We start from the raw sequence: 21,095 nt of genomic DNA, 5'->3' as shown, positions 1-21,095 counted from the left end.
GAAGGCTCCACAAGTCTGGTTGCTCCCACCTGGGCTCAGTCCATCTTTGTGCTTCCTTGTGGATGCTACAAAGCCTGTTTTACCTGCTTGGAAGATGCTAAAGGTAGTGATGGGCCCCAGCCATCTATGGATGGTCAGTCACAGATCCACATGTGATTTGGGAAGCCAATACAGATTTAGATTATACCAGGCTTTGCCAAGAGGGGTGTGTGTGCAAGAGCGAGGTAGGTAGATGGGTGAGATGAAAAAGTACAAAGGACAGGCAAGTTTGTGCTGCCTCAGGGAGGATGGAAATGCTTCTAAGAATCCAGAGAATGGGAATGATGGAAATGGAGGGCTGGGCTGTCAGGTCAGGAAGGAGTTTCCCTTTAGTGCCAAAAGTGCAAGTGATTTCTGTTTTAAACTCATTTAGACTGCAGGTGTTCCAAACAGGAAATGGTCTTATGATACCACACTGTAACTTGCTCTAAGCCCTTGGGATGTGGCAGGCTTTTGGCTGAAGTAAAATGGACCAGATGACCTTCAGACTCTTTCCAACTGTATGGTAGCTCAGAAAACATTAGCGAGAATCTAATGCAATTCCTTTAGAGGGAATGGTAAAGAAAAGAACAGCTGGGAGCTGCAAGTCCCTTTGCACACCAAGTGTGCTGTGCTAATCTGTCCTGCCCTCTGGGGTATTTTAGGTCCTTGGCTCAGTTAGGTTTGACACCCAGTAATTGAAGGAGCCATAGCTGAGTGGCACAGCACATGTTTTGCATATGTAATATCTCAGGTTTAATTCCAGGCATCTCTAATTAAAGGATCTCACGTAGCAAGACTCTTGGACAGATCTTTGGTGGAAACTCTCCAGCAATACAGATAGGCAAGAATATGGGCCATTAGTCTGAATTAGTAATAAGGCAGTTGTGGATATCCTTAAACAGTGTCTCTGAATTCTGCAGGAAAACAACTTTTATCTCGTTAAGGAGTTCGTACAATGCAAGGAAACAACTGGGTCTGTTATGAATGTTATGCATCTTTGTAAAACTTGATTGTGAGGACAGAAACTAGGTTTCTTTAGAAACACAAGAATGCAACTGAAATTATTTTTTCTTATTTAGAAAGAATTTCCTCTTTCCATCAACAGTCCCGAGAGCCAGTGTGGTACAGACTGAGAGCATGAGATTAGAATATGAATTAAAATCCGTGCTTAGCTATCACTGGGTGACCTAGGGTTAATCACTCAGTCTGACCGAGCCATCTGTAGTAGCAGCTCTGTGTATATTTTAAGCATACCCTCTTCACAGAAACCTGTGTGTGTGGATTTCTGGAAATCAAAGTCTTTTTATAGAATCCCAAATCATTATCATGTGGGTTCCCTTTTTAAAGCACCTCCCCATCCCATTTATGTATTGCAACTACTTGAAAGAAAAAAGCCAGAAGGCTTGAAACAGCACAACCCACAGCATTTGAGAGCAATAAATCACACAAAGCCAGCTGCATTGGGGCATGACAGAATGACTGATGATTTAATGCTTCTTGAAGTATTTTTTTGTTTTTGGTTTCCTTCCACAGGGCTTGGTTTGAAAAATAACAAAATGAGGTAAAATAAATTAATTTTATGTACACTTTACATACACTCAGTGTCACATGGCGTCTGCAGCAACAGCAACAAAGACATTGTTACAAAATAGAACGTTGAGGTGGCTGTTGCAGGTGTTCAACAGCCTGCAACTCACAATGTCGTCATCCTGAGAGTAGTAACCAAGTAATAATAATGATCCTTTTTTTTTTTTGTAAACATGTTTAGAAGCATTTACGGTGGACAATGGATGGGCCGGCTTCATCGTATTCCTGTTTTGTGATCCACATCTGTTGGAAGGTGGACAGGGAAGCCAGGATGGAGCCACCGATCCAGACGGAGTACTTACGCTCAGGTGGGGCAATGATCTGCAAGAAGAAAAGGAATGATTCAGTTGGCAAGAGGGGGGGGGAGAGATACAGGAGTCCTTAGATAATGACAGAAGAACTCTGCAAAAGGTGTCCTAGACAGCAGCATCCTTTATAAGCAGTGGCACCACCTCCCACCATTTGGGTACTGGGAAGAGGTCTACAACTGACGTTATACAGGAATACTAATCCAGTCCTCATACAATAAGGCATGGCCCTCCACATTCCCAGTTGTAGCTCCTAGCAACACCTCTAATATTGTATTAAAGTTACCCAGTTAATTTGGTGGCATCGTTTGTATTGTAATGATTGTACAACAGGGTGAGCCCTCTCAAGATTATTAAATTCTGTTCCCCTATTTCTCATGTTCTTGCATGGAGATGCCTTCGCAAGCACTATGATTAGAAGCATGCAATTGCCCTAAGCATTGGGTCTCCCTCTCCTGCATGCCTAATGCATACGAGTTGTGATTCAGTAATGCATGGAATTAAGCCCACCTTGATCTTCATTGTGCTGGGAGCCAGAGCGGTGATTTCCTTCTGCATGCGGTCAGCAATACCGGGATACATGGTGGTACCACCAGACATGACATTGTTGGCGTACAGGTCCTTTCTGATGTCAATATCGCACTTCATGATGCTGTTGTAGGTTGTCTCATGAATACCAGCGGATTCCATACCTGGTGGCATAGGGAAGGTGAAAGAACAGAAAAGTGAAGGAAGCCACTGGAACCACAGGCACACAAAGAATTCTTCATAGAAGATGGCTCAGTGGGGAGGATGCTCAACAGAGAGATACATACCAATGAAAGATGGCTGGAAAAGGGTTTCTGGGCAACGGAAACGTTCATTGCCAATGGTGATGACCTGCCCATCAGGCAATTCATAGCTCTTTTCCAGGGAGGAGGAGGAGGCAGCGGTAGCCATCTCATTCTCAAAGTCCAGAGCCACGTAGCACAGCTTTTCCTTGATGTCACGGACAATCTCACGCTCAGCTAGCAAGAGAGAAGAGGAAGAATTTAGCAGCCTGCCAAAAGAGAATCCCGCCCAGGAGGAGAGAACAGCCAATAGGCACATAATAAAATTACGGGCACGGCACCTTGTACATCAAACTGAAGCTCAGTTTTTAAACGTTTAAAAATCTGCCACTAGAGGGAGAACGTGGGCTAGAAAGTCTAGCCTACACTTTTTATGAATGAGGCCAAAAACATGAGATGGGCTGGCTGTGGATTTTATGGTTCCACTGAGCCTGGCATCAGCCTCCAGGCTCATCCTCTACTTGATGACCAGAAGCAAAGCTTGGCTTCCTAGAAATTACTCAAAGGCCTCTGCTAGTGTCTTAAGGAGCCGAGGGCCTGTCGGAGCAAAAGGGTATTGATGGTTCTAAATCAGGGCGAGGAGGTGTAAGTCAAACGCTGGCGCAAAAGCTGAGGGCTGGAGAGGCCGCGCTCCTTACCAGTGGTGACAAAAGAGTAGCCTCTCTCAGTCAGGATCTTCATCAGATAGTCAGTGAGGTCCCGGCCAGCCAGGTCCAAACGCATGATGGCATGAGGCAGAGCATAACCCTCATAGATGGGCACGTTGTGGGTGACACCATCGCCGGAGTCCAGCACAATACCTACAGAAACAAGAAACGGGTGTGAAAGTTAGCAAAGGAGGCTGCAACACCTGCTTGCTGTGTCAGATTGATACGGGACACACAGGCAAGGGAGGAATGGGATGCAACCTTGCTGACATCTAGATGAGAGATTGCCAGGCATCATAGGCAGTGCTAGCAGACAAGTGTTCTCCCTCCTTAGTGGGCATCCTAGCTAATGGCTAGGTGTGTAGGGGGCCTCCGTCACTGAACTGTTCATGACAGTGCCTAGTTTCTTCCTTTTCTTGACGGTCTTAGTGCCAGTAAAGGCATGTAGGAGACTCAGCAGCAGACTACTGTAGCAGCAGACTACTGTACAATGACTGTTATCCTGATGCCAGTCTATGTAAGAACATCAAGAGAGCTCTGCTGGATCAGGCCAAAGGCCCATCTGGTCCAGCATCTTGTTCTCACAGATGATACTAACCGAGAAGAGCCAGTGGCCTGATTCAGCACAAGGCAGTTTCCTGTGTACCTGAACCCACACCAGTGACTGGGCACCCCCTATCGTAGTTGGACTACAACTCTCTCTTCTCCCCTCTGTCTTGGACTTGCAGTGTTCCCTGGACATCCTTCCTTTTCTCTTCTCCATTTCTGGTCCTGTCACTCACCAGTGGTACGGCCAGAAGCGTAGAGGGACAGCACAGCCTGGATAGCCACATACATGGCAGGGACGTTGAAGGTCTCAAACATGATTTGGGTCATCTTTTCACGGTTGGCCTTGGGGTTGAGGGGGGCCTCAGTGAGCAGGGTGGGGTGCTCCTCAGGGGCCACACGGAGCTCATTGTAGAAGGTGTGATGCCAGATCTTCTCCATGTCATCCCAGTTGGTGATGATGCCATGCTCAATGGGGTACTTCAGGGTCAGGATACCTCTCTTGCTCTGAGCTTCATCCCCTACATAGGAGTCTTTTTGACCCATACCCACCATGACACCCTAGGAAAGAAGTGGGAAAAGCTCTCAGCATCTTCTTAGGGCTGAGGAAGTGGATCATGACAACCTAATTGCTGTCTTCTACACTAAGCAAAGAGCTATAAGCTATTCCTACCAAGGTCCTAAGACCTTTCCTTCACAACAGAGAATAAAGTACAAGGTGCAGGAAGGAAAACACCTAGCATCAGCTGTAGAGAATATATTTAGGGGACCAACAAACAAAACTCTATCCTTTTCTTAGGAAAATAGGGAACATTGTAACAGACTGCTAAGAACAGCTGATTTCCCCTTAATGTATTCCTATTCTTTTTCAGAGATAGTATAAGCTCATAGGCTATGATGGACACACCACATTTCAAATAAAAAAATGCTTACTAGGGCAATCACTTTATTGATATCCCTATTTCGAAAGACTTATGCCCCTGGGAAGTCCATAAACTCAATGCCACAGCTCTATTGACGTTTGTATTCTGTAGAATTCTGTGGTACATATACCCAAGTAAGAATTAACAGAATTGTAGACTTAATCTTTCTAATCCTAGGAAGCCCAAATGAGAGTGGGGGAAAGAAAAGAGAAATGGCCCATCTCGCATATATATTATTTCCTCAGTCCCACTCAGGGTCCAGTAGAACGGGAATTAATCTAACAGATGTCACCATGTCTCAACCTGCCTATAGCTGGAGAGGGGCATGGCTGGCAGAAGAGGCTAAAATACCTGATGACGTGGGCGGCCAACAATGGAGGGGAACACAGCCCTGGGGGCATCATCCCCGGCGAAGCCAGCCTTCACCAGGCCGGAGCCGTTGTCGCATACGAGCGCGGTGGTCTCATCCTCATCACACATGGTGTCGGCTTTCTGGAGATGAAGCAGAAGCAAGAAGAGTTCACAAGAGGCAACTGGGCAGCAGGCATCCACTCACAAAAGCTTAGAGGCTACGGGCAGAATTCTCATCTATGGAAGTCTGACAGGGTGTCTCCACCATGGTGGGGGTGTATAGGCCATCAATCTGGAGAAAGCAGTTCCTACACTGGCCGCAAAATAGATTATTTTCTGTTCCCCTTCTACCTGTTTACTTTATTGTTAATAAAGATCTGCAAACTGCAAACCAAGTAACAGCTGAATCTTCAGCACAGTTAGATGAACTTATTGGGGTCGAGAAACTGAATCACATTTACTTAGGATGAAGTCCCATTTGTCTCCAGTGACTTCCAGAGTAATAGGTTAGGCTTTACAATGCAACCCAACACATTTTGAATAAGAAGGAAGCTCCACTGAATTCAGTGGTACTTGGTCTATAGTAAATGTGGTTAGGGTTGGAGCTGTACACTTTGAAAAATAAAATTTAAATCAAACTCCCTCTTAAAAGATGTGCAGGCCACCCACTTCTAGATCCCCATATTAAGATGCTAATATACAAGGTATTATGCTCTTGTGCCTGGAATTAGAAGTATGCTGAAGAGCTTTAGCAAAGGCACCCCGCCACCAAACTTTTGACACATGGCTAAAGTGGCTAGCACTTTCAGAGAGTGACAAAGTTGAATAAGGTTGGTCCATTTTACATCTCAATGGAGATAACCCAAACCTTGTCACACAATCTGAACAGCACGACACAGCGTGCAACAGCTCACAAAATAGGGGATATTTTTCCTTGTGGAATATACGGTTTGCAAGGAAAAGCTTGAAGGCTTGCTTCCTTGATAAACCTTCTGGGCATACCTGTACTTCCAGGCAGCACTAAACACTCTGAGCTGTAGTGCTGCAAATGATGGATTGTCCTGGGGACTTTCTACAGGACTAGCTACACCCTACAGAATCTGGCTTGGTGTAACAGAGGCTTCCAACTGGGTGAGCCCTTTCTCTGTGCATGAAAACTTCGGGAATTATGGAAGCAAAGGATGAAAAAAGAATAACCCAGAATCAAATCTCATCCTTCAAAGAAAATGGTTCCTGTCCTTTGTAGCTCAACATCCTGTGCCTAACACACAGTAAAATTACCATTCATTCAGTAATATAAAACACGGTAACAAAAGGGCAGGATTCTTCAAAGACCTTCTAATTTAATGATAAATACCAATGGAACCAGTTATGTTCCAAGTGAGAAGTGGATTTGTTCATCCCAGGCAATTTATAACTTGGCAGCTGTCAGTTCCAGCCTCCGCTCTCCTTCAGAGTCCCCTCCAAGTGGCCAGCAGCGACTTGTTGAAAGTCACAAGAGTTCCGTGGGTGGCAGAGTCAGACCCTGAGCCCACATCTTAGAGATCCTTGCCGTGGGACTCCGCAGACTCTGGCTACGGATGATTCCATCTTACAATATGAGCGTGTGTGTCAGAATCTTCACAAGTCTTAGCAGCAGCCTAAGTAAGCCAAGTGAGAGATTCTGCATAATTTGAAAACTTGCTCCCGGATTGGTTTAAAGGCTGGATGCAGGCAGGATCTCTTTTATAATTTAATGTAAAAAACCTTTTTTTAATAAAAAAAAATAGCAGTGGCAATTGAAGAACGCCAGGCGGAGGCGGCTGGATGCAGCTGCTTTCTGCTCCCTGTTGCCCATTTCTGCTTTGCACCGGAGAGGAGTTGGAAGGCTCCCTCCTATCGGGGCTGGCTTTGCGATGTCTCCACCTTCCCTCTCCCGGGTATCCCCCGGGCCGCGTGGCTGGGAGTTCCCCCCACATCATGTGGTCCTGCCCGGATCCATCCCCCTTGCCCGCCCGCTCCTCACCTTCGGGTTGGTTCCTGGCTCTTAGCTCCGGTTGCTGCTTCTCCCAGCTCTTACAGCTCGGTGGGCTTGCGAGGAAGCCCGGTGGGTTTTATATAGGCTCCCGGCCGGGCTCTTCCCTCCCTTGCCGCCGACCCACAGGAATGTCTCCATATTTGGGTGTCGGGCACCGAGCGAGCCCGGGCGGCCTGGCCGGAGCCCCCCAGGCCCCTTGCGCTGCCGCGGGGCTGCCCAAAGAAGGAGCGCCTGGCCCGCGCCCAGGTAACACGGGCCGGGCCGTATAAGGAGTGTCTGCCGGCCGGGACCTCCTCCGCCCCCCGGGCCAGGAGGGCTCCTGTCCCAAATAGTCCCCCGAGCCGCCATGCCCTGAAAGGAGAAAGAAGCCCCCGGCTCGGGGAGGGGGTGCCGGGCAGGCAGGCCCCGGGAAGGAGGGGAGGAAGGAAGGAAAAGGGGGAGGAAGGAAACGGCCCGGGGCTGAGGGCGGGAGGGGAGGCGAGGCTGCGGCCTACGCGCCTGTCCAGCCCGCCGCGTTTCCCTCTCGGCCGCGCCGGGAAGGAGCTGGCCAGCAGCGGATCCCCCTCGCTCAGCCTCGTTCCGCCTGCGGAGCGGGAAGGGGAATTGGCCAGCAAACAGGCCTGCTTTGTTCAATAGGCTTTACTCCCAGGTAAGTCAGGGCGGGCCAGGACTCGGAGCAGGGCCGCCTTAGCTGCAACGGGCGCCCAAGATAGGTTTGGACCCGTGCTAAACTCAAGTACTTTTTACTGTAAGGGTTGCATTCAGTGAGTGTGTAACCTGCAATCGCAGTTGTACCGACTTGTTCACGTGTACACTCTTTCACATACGCTTGTACCTGTGTTCGGTGCAAGGTGTGAACAAGGCTGGGGTCAACCTGTGCATGCTTACTCGGAAGGAACTCATTCCCTGGTTAGTGTGGTAGGATTGCAGCCTTAAGGAGCGTACCTTTGGTTTTTTCGTTTTCTTAAATTTGGCCGCTAATTCATCTCTCCTGTCTGAAACCACATAAACAAGCACACCCTTTTATCTCAGACTAATGCTACTTTTTAGAGCTCTTGTATCACATCTCTTCATTCAGGATCAATTATTGTGGTCTAGGGCTCATTCATAAGATCACACGCTTTTGTTGTGGGTTAATTTTAATCCAATGTAGGGCGCATTTCATGAACTCGCATTCTTCCAGTATAGGATGCTAAGATCACATTGGGAGAAGGAATGGAAGCAAATGGGTTTATTGTACAGGAAAGTGTTTAAAATTGAATTAGGACACATACAGAAAACCTCTTTTGATCTGCTCTGTCTACCCCAGAATTACTGTACCTCTTGTGTTTGCAGTGGCAAACAATGCCACGTTACTAACAAAGACATTATGAGATGGATTTTTTTTTACTGAAATCAATGATTTGCTTCTAAGTATTTGGATCAGGGAGGTATCACAGGAAAAACATATTAATTAGCAGGTTGGTTCAAGGTGTTAATCGGATGCTAGAGCTCGGCATAGTTGAACCACATTCACAAAATACAACATACTGTATACATTGAAGGGAACAAGTATAAAACCATTTTACATCTCTGTCCTCACTGGACCATGTGGCTATTGAAATGTGATCTTTCACTGCAAGTTTTGCATAGATTGTCATGTCTAATCTGTACTAATTAACAGTTTATTAAACTCCAGCTGTGTGAACTAAATCAATATTTACCAACGTTTACATGTGAAGAACAGTTTTACATGAGGAATTAGGATGTGCCCTAGACAATCATGGCCGAACTGGGCTGATAATCTAGGCCTCTCCCTTCTGGCTGGCAACACCAGTTCTCAAGATATATGCCAGTTAAATGGGGCTGTCAGGTAGACTGGAGCACAGTGAAGTCTATTTCCATGCAAGATTGTATGAGAAAAGCTTATTGAAAGCCTTGTACAAGATCAGCTCAGAAACAAATCAGGAGAGACGTCAAAGGAATTTGTTATTGGGGTAGGGGAGCTCCTAACCTTTTTCTCTACAATTCAAAATGCTGTGCAAAATCAGTTTTATATATAGAGGATGATAAATATCTAAGGGTCTGGCTAGCTGCCAGACTACACTGAACAGTTACCATACACCATGGGCCCTGCCGCACTTTAGGCTATTTATACCACTTGGGTACACTGACTTTAAAAAAAAAATCTAAAGAGATTCATATCTAGTTATGGTCATGGAGGTGGTTAATGGCAGTTTTGGGATTGGAGAAAGGGTGGAAGTCCAGTCCCCTTTAGGATGAGCCAGGGCACCAACCACTTATGGAGAGGACTGGACTGAACAGATACCTTAGGAGGACAGTACAAACACCCTGCCAAAAGTAAGAGGAAGTAACAGCTATACTTGCAGCCCTTCGAATAGACGCTGATTATTTTCAAGAACTTTGCAGGCAGGACTGTACCAAGTCAATATTGTAACTTTAAATTATGTAAAAACAAATGTATTTGCTAACCATGGGAATATTAACAATCATCATCAGCATTTATTTGTCACTTTCTACACAAAGAGTGACTCAAAGCAACAAGATTAACAAACATTAAAAAATACATCAAGAAAATGCAACAAAAGTGCACATTTTATGTAAAAAGTATTCACCCAACAATACTGCTGGGAAAAAGCCTCCCCTGCCAAATAAAACCCCTAAATCAGACTCTAGTATGATCCTATTTAACAACTTAAAAGCCTAGGTGAACAACAATGCTTTGCCTAGCTTCTGAAAGTTGACAATGACAATGCCAGATATGTTTCCCTAGAAAAAGCATTCTACAAATGGCGACAACACTGGACAAGCCCATTCTTTTTAAATAATTTTTATTGAGTTTTGCTTTACATACATACACAGAAAAATTCTTGCCTTGCCACCTACCACACCTCTTGTGGTAGGGGAGAGGTTGGGCACACAGAGAAGGACGTCTGATGGTATTAGCAGGATCTGGGTAGGTTCCGATGGAGAGATGCAGTCCTTAAGATATCGGGGTCCCAAACTGACAACCAGTGCAGTCAGATATGCTTTGACTGCCTGGTTCCAGTCAACAATTGGCTGCTGAATTCTGCACTAGCTGTAGTTTCTGAATGCTTTTCAAAGGAAGCCCCAAGTGTGTTGCAGCAATCAGAGGTTTCCTGAGAGGTTAACAGTGTCTTTATAGCAGAGGTTGGCAGGTTGTAGGCAACAAGTGAGGGTAAGATGCAATATGGAACACTGAAGCCTAGTCCCATTTCTCCATTGCAACTTCTAAGCTCCCCCTGCAGCACATCCAACTGGAGATTTCACCAGCTGTTGTGCACATGCCTGTTTAAACCTGTTTTCACAATCATCAAGACTCACTAGGAAATTGGTTACGGAATCATAGCCTTTTAAGAGTTGTAAGGCACCTTGGAGATCTTATAATCCTACTGCCTGCATGACTGCAGATGACACACCATTATGTCCCTTGCTGCAATTTGGTGACACTGGTAGCATGTTTTCATTACTGGCTAAACTACAGGCATTCACAACAGCAATAGGACGAAGACCCACTCTGACGGCAAGCACCCAGTTTTGTACATTTGGACTCGTACATGTGAAAAAACACATCTATTTAGGGGTGAGGAATGTTTTTCAGCTCAAGGACTGCATTCCCTCCTGGGCATGTTCCATGTTCCAAATGCCACATGGCAGTGGTGGGTGGGGCTAGGGGCAAATGAGGGTGGAACAACCAATGTAAATTTTACTTTTATACAGTAGACTAGTCTCTACACACCCACACCCACCCACCTCTCTGTTCTCCATGCAGGCAAGGTATTATTAGAGTTCAAGGCAAAAACACTCAAGGGTGCCAAGAAGGACATGTGAGGGACAGGGTCTTAGTGGGGAGGGCATGGGGTGGGGGGAAGACCAGATAGAGAAACTTGGGAGGACTGCATTGGGACCCTGTCCCTGCAGTCCGCCACCCCAATATGTAAGATTTAAAGACACCATAATCTCACATTGAAATTACGCCATGGCCTAATTTGATATGTGCACATTGCATGGTTAGTTGTACTTGTGTTAGGTAAAATAATAGTAATTCAGGATTTCCCATGTATCTTTTAGAACGGAAATGCACATGTATATACTTTTGCATTTTCAAAGTGAAGGAAGTACGGGACTTTGGACCTTCATCCCCTTCAACCTTACTGAAGACATTCTCTGTAAAAAAACCAGAGGCCATCTGTGTCCCATATAATACCCCAAACTGCTTTAAACAACAATATACACTAATTAGGTTGGATTATGTATCTGAATTGCATTCCACTGTGATGCTATGATCCACTGCACTTAAGTTGTGTTAATCTGTATGTAAAATAGACATTTCTAAATGTTCACATCTGGAAACATTTAAATAGGGTTGTATCCTATAAAGTTTTTTTGCTGGTGCTGGAACTTCCACTTGTGTAACAGAACTTCCTCCCTCCAATCCCTGTGTGCTTCCCAAATCTCTTTTGGGGAGTTCCCTTGATCCTATGGAGCATATTAGAGAAGAGGGAGGGGAAATCTCATGGTGGGAACAAGTCCTGGTGGGAACAGGATGACTTGGATACAATCCACAGTTCTTGAGCCATACCACTAAAAGCAGTAAATTCTTCCCATGCGGTTTATTACATATCATTCCAGAACATGATTTTTGGAAGCATCTATATCTCGAGAGTAGGGAATAGGTGATAAGGCCTGCACCCATCATATAGTCTGTGTGTCAAAAATTTGTTACGTTACTAACAGTGCCATCCAATATATATCTACTCAGAATATTTTTATACCCACTGAAATTAAATGGGATTTATTCTCTAGAGAGTGGGTATAAAACTGCAGCCTGGTGGAACTCTTTACTGTATGTTTTGATATAGTTATTTGAAGCATCCCAACCAGCATTCTGTGCAAATTTACTTTATATTAACAGCATTTATGCAAATCTCACAAGAAACCTCTAAATTTCAGTTGTTAAGAGATTATAGTTACCTTGTTCTGAACGTATCTAGTCTTACAAGTTTGTCATAATACATGTCAGTGCATGCATGCTCAAACTTCAAGCAGACACATTTGGGCAGCTCAAACTGGTGCATTATTAATTTCTACAGACACTATGCTTGAGAGTGGCTTGTGCCAAAATGAAACATTGGTTCATATGCTGCCTCCTCTTCTACTCTGCTGGACATGTGGATGGATGGTGCAGGGGTGACCAAAGCTAAGTTTGGGGTGCACAATCCCAATTTTGTTCATTTATGCATGTTTTGGGTGTTCTTGGCAACACCTGCAAGTGTGTTGCACCCAGAGCCGGGCCGGATACACTGCTGAGGTGTCTTACAGATGCAACTCCCCTGGAGTTTTGGATTCATGATATGGGATGGCCCAAGTTTATCATGAGGCATAAATCCCCTCTTGTGTATTGAATTCTAATCTTAAGATTGTAAACTTGCAGGGAGGTTCTCCGTTCTATATTCTATACAGCCTCTTATCACGCTCCCTCCCCCAAGCACTTAAGAATGAATGAACATGTGGAGCCTGCAACAAGTGGAATTTGTTGCAGTGGAAAGTGTTGCTGTCTAGGGTTCCAGCCGTGCCTCTTCTCAGATACCCCATTCCCTGTCCCATTCATTTTCCACAAGTCAGCCAGCATCCTGTGGCTACTGTCCATGCTCAGAGCTATATTGAGTCCCTTATTTTTTATATATTTTTGCAAGCCATGGGATTTCCCCAAGCTGGCTGATATGCCTTTCTTCAGCATGGGTGATGACATTTTACTGGACAGGGATCCACACTCAGAAAATGAAGTTGCTTTTAACATACGGGATTACAGGCAACCTCCCATTTACACACTTTCAATATGTGCACGGCCGTGCATATGTGCATTGGACTAAACCTGGAAGCGACCAAAAAACATCACAAAAAGGGATGGGGGCGGAATGGGGTGTTTGCAGGCTTTTCCAATGGCATTTCAAATATACACTATTTCACTGAAACGTGTGGTGCCTTGGAACATAACCCTTGCATAAATGGGGAGTTGCCTGTATTATAATTTGTTACCTGCACTCAGATTGTTAACGTTGATCATACCAACCAAGCTACAGAACATAAAAGCAGACTTTGTGATCTTCAGTTATGCAAACTTCTGACACAATGTTGCCTTATGATGCATGTCTTTTTACAAATATCCATGCCAACAGTATATAAACTAAATGCAAAAAATGACTAAACATCAGTTTTTCTGCTCTCTCCAAGCAAGTGGTCATTTCCGTTGTAAACATTCTTAGGGATTAGGATGTAGGGAGATAGGCATGAAGGATTAAACTAATATTTTGTTAGTACTCAGCTATAACAGAGACAAGGCAGGTCAAATTCCAGCAACGAGAGCTGGTCTAAGAGTAAAGCCGATCTCCATAGGAGAAATTGCTGTAGGTTCTCAAGTCTGTCTAGATGAAAGTAACAACTTTACACCCTTGCCTATTGCTTTAAATCATAGAATGTTTTCAGAAGAGTCATTTGTAAGGTGCAACATTAAAACAAACTGCCACGTTTGGTAGTTATCTCACATACTAATCCAACTTTTCCACTCTGCTAAATAACTTACCGATTAAAACATCCTGTAGAAATGAATTTCCCCAATTCAGTAGAGCTGATCAGTATAATGTGCTGCAAATGTTGCCCTTTTTTGTAATATCAGTGGATTGATATTGAAGAAATACATATAATCTCCAGTAAGAGGAATTCATATTATTGATAAATCTTCCAAAGGTATTCTGTGGGTATATTCAGATGACCCATTTTATCATCACATAGTTAGTTCTTGCAATTGCCATTCACTAAATTCATATGGGAAGGCTGCAAACCCATGCTTACAGAAGCCAAACTCTCAAAACAAAATCCACTCCCTAGCCCTGCGATCTTTAAGCAAGGTGACTCCCCACTGGGTATCAACATCAACAGGTCATTGTACAGTGATGCACTAAAACATAATGGAATTACTCTTCCTGATTTCACACTTGTGAAGACTGTAACCCTATGCACACCTTCATGGGAGTAAGCTCATGTGAGACTTGCTTTTGAGTAAACTTGCAGAGGATGGGGCTTACAAAAACTCTATGAGCAACATACTCTCACCAAATGTATTTTGGTCAATAAACAGTGACATGGGATGGGGGAACCTCCAATTGACTCTGAGGTCTTCAGACAGCAGTAACAGAATTTCCGGCTGATGAGGGTTAAGCAGCACTCGTCAATGTTAAATACAACAAAGCAAGCTAAGTGGGTTTTAGAGACAACAGGAGGGAAATTCTAGCAGAACCTTCAGTCCATATTACTAGACACAAAGCCAAGCAGTAAAGTCTAGGGAGAGAAATAGCTTCATTTTATCACTATCCATTTTAAGTCATATTTTTAACTCCATTATTCTCTAGATAAATAGCCAAGATACTCTACTTAATTATTGCTATCAAGTACACTGAGCCCCTCTCTGCTATGCAGAACTTTGGATCTATTTCCAGTGGTGCTAATGCATTTCTTTTCTACATTGGTTTGAACATGTCCAGATAAGTCTATTTTTCCGAACACATTCAGCTCCTCCACTCTTAGCGCCGTATTAGCACAGCAAGAAGGGAAGCCATGGAATGATAGCAGGGCTTTTAAAACTAGAAATTGGACTCTCTTCAACTGATTTAACTTATGACCTTCTCAGCTGTTGGATCAAGTTCTTCTAATAGGCATTTAGCCAAGGCATAAAGTAAAATGTGAGGAGAGGCAACTTGCTTTGCAGTCAATCTGTGCATGCTTAGCAGTCTGTAAGAAAGATTCTCCCGTGACATTTGTCAGATTAAAGCCAATAAGACTAATAAAGTTAGCTATCTACTCAAAGCATTAGAATGTATAAATTCTGTGGATTGTACAGCAACCCAGCAACTCAAAACAGCCTGGTATCAAACAGAGAAGAGACTCTTCCAAGAGTGGCAGGCAGAGAACAGCTTTCTAGTCTTCGTGCCCTTACCTAGATGGTAGTAGAACGTGATACCGCTTTGTGGTGAGCACCAAAACTTTCATTATTTATGTATAAAATATCTGTGGACCTGCAGTGTGTTTGTAACTGAATAAAAAGCATTCTTCAGGATAAGATTGAAAATTGGATGGATTATATTCATTTACTTACAGAAGCAGAGCACAAGTCAGAAGTTGGATTACTGAAGCAAGAGGAGATGTCTGTTCCAAACCATGTTTTAAAGCTTATCTTGAGAGTGCACAGAACAGTTTTCTTAAGCTTTGTAAGTTTTTGTCTTTGTCAGATGGAAAGGCCACCAAACCTTCTAGATACTCAATGAATTCTTTACCATTTTAAAGATGGACATGTCCTCAGTTAACATAAAGATTTTATTGCAAAAAAATTTAAAAAGTGTACAAAAACTTCATTCTTTAGAAATGGTCTTTCTAAAATTCAGAATTCTCTCAGGTCTGCCTATAGACATAAAGTTCGTAATTTGCTTTAAGTACGAATTCTAAGTACGGTTTGCATGTTAAGTGTTCAAGTTCATCTGCTTGCATTAAGTCTTTTACCCCAGGTAGATATTCGCTGAGCTGAATTCCTAAAACAGAAAGAAGTTATTAGCTACTGTAAACTGTAAACGTTGAGTGATCATTGAAATGTGTACCTACATTTCAGAATAACTTGTCTAGGCCTGAGAAACAGTGATAATTTTTCCAAGCACTATCACCAATGGGTAAGTTTTATTTTCAAACCACATTTGGCAATTCCCTTCTGCCCTTAGCAAACCATGCCTTATTTTCAATTTTGCCTGCTGTGTTTATATCTTGACTACTAATGATATTAATGCCATTTGATGTAAATATATGTAAGCAGCAAACTCACAAAAACTTATTTCTGAGCATATTTCACACAATATGTACCTTCTTTGAACAGCTTTTGTAGAATTTTCACAAATATGCTGTCTTTAGATGCTTCAATTGGATCGTCTTTGCCTTCTGAACTACACCAACTGTAACCAAAAATTAAAAGGTAGTACAAATAGAATATATATTTTAAAAAACAAATATATACAGTATTAAATCAGAATTCCCAGTGTCACTTTGTGTGTATTTTGATTATTTGCAGTTATTGTGTATCCTTTACTCAATTTCACATCTTTCAAGGCCGTACAGTATTAAGAATGCTAAAAAGTATACTCTACTTGACAGAGATTAAAGTAAAAAAAGAATAATTATATGTGCCTCACTATGGATAAAATTTTTGTTACAACTAATAAGCTGCACTTCCAAACACTGCAGGATATATACATAGAGGTGTTAGTACTGGGCTGTCCCCTGTAGTGGGATTAGCAAACAATTTTTCAGAGTGACCTATGCCACAGAAAGAGGCTTATCAAATATTAGAAATGATGTGCAGTTTGCACAACAAGCTTTTTTATTTCAATATACCTTCCGATTCAGTGTTGTTGCATTATACAAACAGCATCCATGCCCCAAAACATTGTCAACGGAGGAAATGTCCTATTAGCACATTAACTCAACTATCGGCCTTAATCTGCCCTATAAGCAGGTTTTCAGAAGTGTCTCATTTGCAGGATGCTGGACCAAGAGAACTCTGAAATCATGTTTAGCGTTCCATTTCAATACAATCAATAAATCCATTTAGCATGTCTCTCAGTAATGCATTTTTTAAAGCATTGTCAAAACCTTGGCAGAAAGAAGACCTTCCTTAATTTCCCTTGCCACTACCATTTACAATAAGAATTTCCTAGGTAGGTGAAAATGGATGTGTTAAACAACTAAGCATGCTGGGAAAAGGATCTATTTCCCTACAACTTCCTTTGCCTTTCTATTTGCTACTTCACCTTCACGAGGAGGGCACAAAATGTAAGAGAAACACAGTCTACTACCATATTAGGAAGTCACCAAGTGTTCCCCACAAGCCTCAGGGTACTACCCAAGAATTCAGCTGCCATATATAGCTATGAAGCAGGGATGCATAAAGGATTATGCATCATTATGCACATTCCTGAAGAACAGGTAGTTCAAAGTGTCCAATGCAATGATCTGAAGATGCATCAAAACTCAAGATGACATATTCTCATGAATAAGGATTATTCTTGCATAGCTATTTTATCTAAAGCTCAATCAATTGGGCATATCTATTGAAATGCTAAACATGCTATTCAAATGAAGATCAGTTTCCAACAAATGTTTCGGCTGCCAACTTGGATATCAAACCTTGACAGATTTATATTTAACTTTGTTCGCTCAGAGTTTATATACTATTTGTGCATAGTGATCCCTGTTCAGTGAATCCTTAAATTGTTCTCAGTATAGTAGGAGAAATAATTAACTCCAAAATCCTAAACATTCCATGAAGTTAGAGAGAACTGACTTCTGAGTAAACCTGCACAGACTGGGCTTCAAAGGGGTTCACAGATTTCTTTAGTGTTCGGAATAAGTGTACCTCAGATATTCACTCAAACGTCTGAAGGTAGAAACAGCAGCTTAGTCTTGCAAAGACTTAGGGATTTAGCCAGCTAAGCAAGTTTGAAACACAGTGTTGATTTATTCCATCATTTAGGCTTTAGAGACTGAGTATTGTTTTAGAAACTGACTAGTTTTTGAAAATTAAAAGGTGGGATATGGGGGTTTTCATTTGTCATAGGGGCTGTCTGGAACAACCTGCAAACAGGCATGTTCTAAACACCACCTGACACAAATACAAAACACACACCTTCAATTGTCTCTTGATTTAGAGCCAATAACGTTTAGTTCAAATGCTATTGTAACTGCAGGCAATTCCTTAAATGGAACATGTAGAATAGGCCACACACAGCCTCCTGGGCCACTCCATTTGGCCCACTGGCCTCTCCTCCCATGCCCTGCCCACACTGCAGCACCATTTTCCCACTACTTGGTTGTTTCTGCCAACCAGCTAAGTAGTGAGGTGTGGCAGGTCATGAAACCCAAGTTCTCACCCCTGGTGCCCAAGTGATCAGTGATGGCTGAGTTGCAGGAAAGAGGGGGAACCGCTGCAGAGGCCTGCTGCTGAGGGAGAAATAAATCTCTCTATCGGAAGCCTGCTATGTTTCCATGTTGTGCCCTTAGAGAAAGACGCCTGTTTCGAAGCATGTAGTATGGAACACAAGCAAGCTGTCGATGGGGAAAGATATTTGACCCCGCCCACTACTGGCCTGTGGTTCCTCCAGATTCCCCCATGATGGAAAGTGGCTCTAGGGCTGGGAAAGGTTTACTACCCATGATGTAGCATATTACCAGGAAGAAAATGCAATCAGCAATCATCTGAAGTGTAAAAGAAATGTACCATTGCTGTGCCGTTGGCCAGAGAACCAAAAAAAGCTGGCTTGGCATAATAGTTAGGAGATTCTAGTTGCCCACAGTTCAAGTCTCAGCCCTGCCAAAACCTGTTGGGTATCCTTAGGTAATCTTAATTTAGCCCCCCATCTGAAACAGGAGGGGAATTATTAGCTTCTCTGAGGGCTACTGAGGATGACCAGGTTCACACATCATATTAAACTATGGTTTACTGTGAATGTGTAGTGTGCTCTTGCATGCTACTGAAGTTGCAGGCTTCCTGCTTCCTGCTGGGAAACAAACTATGGGCTGGCTTGTCACCTTGTCCAAACCCAGGCTGATGGTTTGTTCACCCCAACCAAGCAGGAGTAGTAAAACGTAAGGACAAAATTTGTTTGGAGAGACACAAATCATGAGCCTGCACAGACAACCTATTATGGATGTGTTTTCAATAGAGCACAGTGCATCTTCCCCATAACTATACAACCTACTAATATAATTTGAGAGGCACCATACCCCATATTAACTTGCCAGATCTTTGTCATCATCTGCCAATACCCTTTGACATGCACCTCCTCAATCAAGGGACAGTCTTGGCATTCTTTGCAGTGATGCCCTGGTTGTGGAATGCTCTCCCTTAAGAATTTTGCCTGGCACCCACACTGCTATGATTTACTGATTTAACCAATAATATTGTAGTCACTTAAATGTTTTATCTGCTATCTTGTTTTTGCACTTTAAAAAATATTTAATGCTGTACACCAGGAGTGAGCAGAAAGTAGACCAGAATTTTCTGGTAGATCTCTGGGTGATTTGCAATAGATCAGCAAGGATTTTTGACTCCAACCTGTTTAACAATAACACAACAAAATAATCTCATCTCAGCTAACTGCCAATCACCCATTCCCACCACCCTTCTGAGTGATACCCCTCCCCACCTTCTCACTATATAGAAGGATCTGGCAACTTCTGTTTCAGTGTATCTGAAGAAGTGTGCATGCACACGAAAGCTCATACCAAGAACTAACTTAGTTGGTCTTTAAGGTGCTACTGGAAGGAACTTTTTTATTACAACAAAATAACCCCGGGGGGGGGGGGGACTTGGTAACTAGGAATAGATTTTTGCATGGAAAGATTGTGAGCTCAGCCTCACTTCTAATACTCAAAACAAATCCCTGTCCTCAACAGCTGCTTAGAGGCAATGTGTTCTTCAATTCTAAGCTCATGTCTTTTACACCTTGCTTCGGTCGGTGGACCTCAGGCTTCTAGTAACACACAAAGTAGATCCTGCAAGCCTCAAGTCTGCCCTCCCCTGCTGTACAACACCCTGAAATCTGATACGATGAAGAGTGACATAAACATGTTTCGAAGAAAATATTCAATCTGGTATAAGCAGCTGGGAAAACTACAAATTTTAACAGAATATTAAGTGTACTAACATGTTTTTATACAATGGCTACAGAAAAAAGGGAGAGAGAGGAAGCAGGACCACTCCATCAGCTCTTCTATTTGAGTTCTATTTTTCTCCTCTCCCTAATTGTTTCCATTCAAGCTGGTTTGATTGTTATAAAATAGTTGTTGTAAATTTAAGACCCGAGTTTGCTTATTTTCCCCTTCCTCTGTCATCGCATTTTCCTTTTGTGTTATGTCTTTTAGACTGTAAGCCTACATGTAGGAACTGTCTTTGTTACCGAGTTTATGTGAGCTGCATTTCTTTACAGCCAAAAAGTGGGGACAAAAATGCTTTAAACAAACAAACAAATAGCTTGCTTACCTATCTCTTAAAAGAGCTTTGCAAAGTATTTTAAGTTTAAGATCATTTATGTCCACTTCCTCATCCTTCATTCAAAGGAAAAAAAGAAAGAAAAGAAATATTAAATTGCATTGGAGATTTTAGAGAAACACACATTATGCATTGTGATTATATCCAAATTCAATAGTTCACAAGCTAAAAACATGACTAGAAGTAAGAAAAAGGGACAATTTTCAAGGGTATGGGCCAGAAAATAGTTTTTTGAAGTATGTCTGAAAATGGATTATGACTTGATGGGGAAAGGAGGGGAATCTACATTAAAAAAGACTTCATTTATGCCTTTTATTTATTAAAATATGCCTTTTATTCCAGCATAGCCAAGCATATAGAGACTTTGCACAAGAGTCTCTTAAGAACAAGAATAAAAAATGTTTTTCCTCTTGGCCACAGACAGAAATACCAGACTGGGAAAACTGTGGCAGGATGAAGAGGGCAAGCAAGAAGATGCAAAGCCATGTGCTTTCTAAACAAGAACAGATCAGAAAGAACAACGGGACCTTCAGAGAGGTTCTCAGTTTTGCATGAACCCACAATGTCCATACAGATATGTAATCATACATGTAAGCTCCTTTAAGGTGATCAGTATATTATTGTGCTTAGGGAAATGAGAAAACCTGGTCTGATGCCACAGAATGTGACACAGAGCACTTAACAGTTTGCAGTTCAGTTTTTGTGAGAGGGAAAGTGTCAATTTGGCTGGGATCAAGTGATACAGAATGGGTTAAAA

At 42.9% G+C, this 21,095-nt stretch overlaps 2 protein-coding genes and 1 long non-coding RNA gene across 6 annotated transcripts in view; 1 reads left to right on the top strand and 2 right to left on the bottom strand.

Annotated features, from left to right (window-relative positions):
- Positions 1–1,481: 1,481 nt before the first annotated feature.
- Positions 1,482–7,563, bottom strand: ACTA1 (actin alpha 1, skeletal muscle). Its single transcript, XM_083496949.1, has 7 exons — positions 7,219–7,563; positions 5,214–5,354; positions 4,176–4,500; positions 3,385–3,546; positions 2,732–2,923; positions 2,427–2,608; positions 1,482–1,929 (listed from the first exon to the last, which is right to left on the bottom strand). Exons 2-7 carry the CDS (start codon positions 5,340–5,342, stop codon positions 1,786–1,788), a joined length of 1,134 nt encoding a protein of 377 aa, XP_083353075.1. The 5' UTR covers positions 5,343–5,354; positions 7,219–7,563; the 3' UTR covers positions 1,482–1,785.
- A 3,876-nt stretch (positions 7,564–11,439) lies between these two features.
- On the top strand, positions 11,440–16,334 carry LOC310704045. Its single transcript, XR_014524518.1, has 2 exons — positions 11,440–15,277; positions 15,406–16,334. It is a non-coding gene; the product is annotated as an uncharacterized lncRNA (long non-coding RNA).
- Positions 15,608–21,095, bottom strand: part of NUP133 (nucleoporin 133) — a 29,348-nt gene continuing 23,860 nt past the window's right edge. For 2 of the 4 annotated variants that reach the window (XR_014524484.1, XR_014524485.1), the window contains exons 24-28: positions 19,639–20,394; positions 19,047–19,430; positions 18,173–18,705; positions 16,156–18,131; positions 15,608–15,833 (exon numbers count right to left, since the gene is read on the bottom strand). Coding sequence is in view for 2 of the 4 variants with exons in the window: in XM_083496805.1 (XP_083352931.1) it covers positions 15,697–15,833; positions 16,156–16,244; positions 20,330–20,394 (291 nt within the window). In the remaining 2 variants the exon portion in view is untranslated. The remainder of the gene's footprint in view (positions 15,834–16,155; positions 18,132–18,172; positions 18,706–19,046; positions 19,431–19,638; positions 20,395–21,095) is intronic. The other 2 variants (XM_083496805.1, XM_083496804.1) reach the window with 1 other exon arrangement.

This window comes from Podarcis liolepis, assembly GCF_965112155.1.
Source record: "Podarcis liolepis genome assembly, chromosome: 3".
Lineage (NCBI taxonomy): Eukaryota > Metazoa > Chordata > Lepidosauria > Squamata > Lacertidae > Podarcis > Podarcis liolepis.
This window is presented reverse-complemented; position numbering and strand designations above follow the sequence as displayed.

Coding starts and splice junctions, on each gene's coding strand:
- ACTA1 (XM_083496949.1), bottom strand. CDS start 5,342: ATGTGTGATGAGGATGAGACCACCGCGCTCGTATGCGACAACGGCTCC. Junction 4,501..5,213: donor TTGGCCGCCCACGTCATCAG/GTATTTTAGCCT, acceptor CTTCTTTCCTAG/GGTGTCATGGTGGGTATGGG. Junction 2,924..3,384: donor CTACTCTTTTGTCACCACTG/GTAAGGAGCGCG, acceptor CTCTCTTGCTAG/CTGAGCGTGAGATTGTCCGT.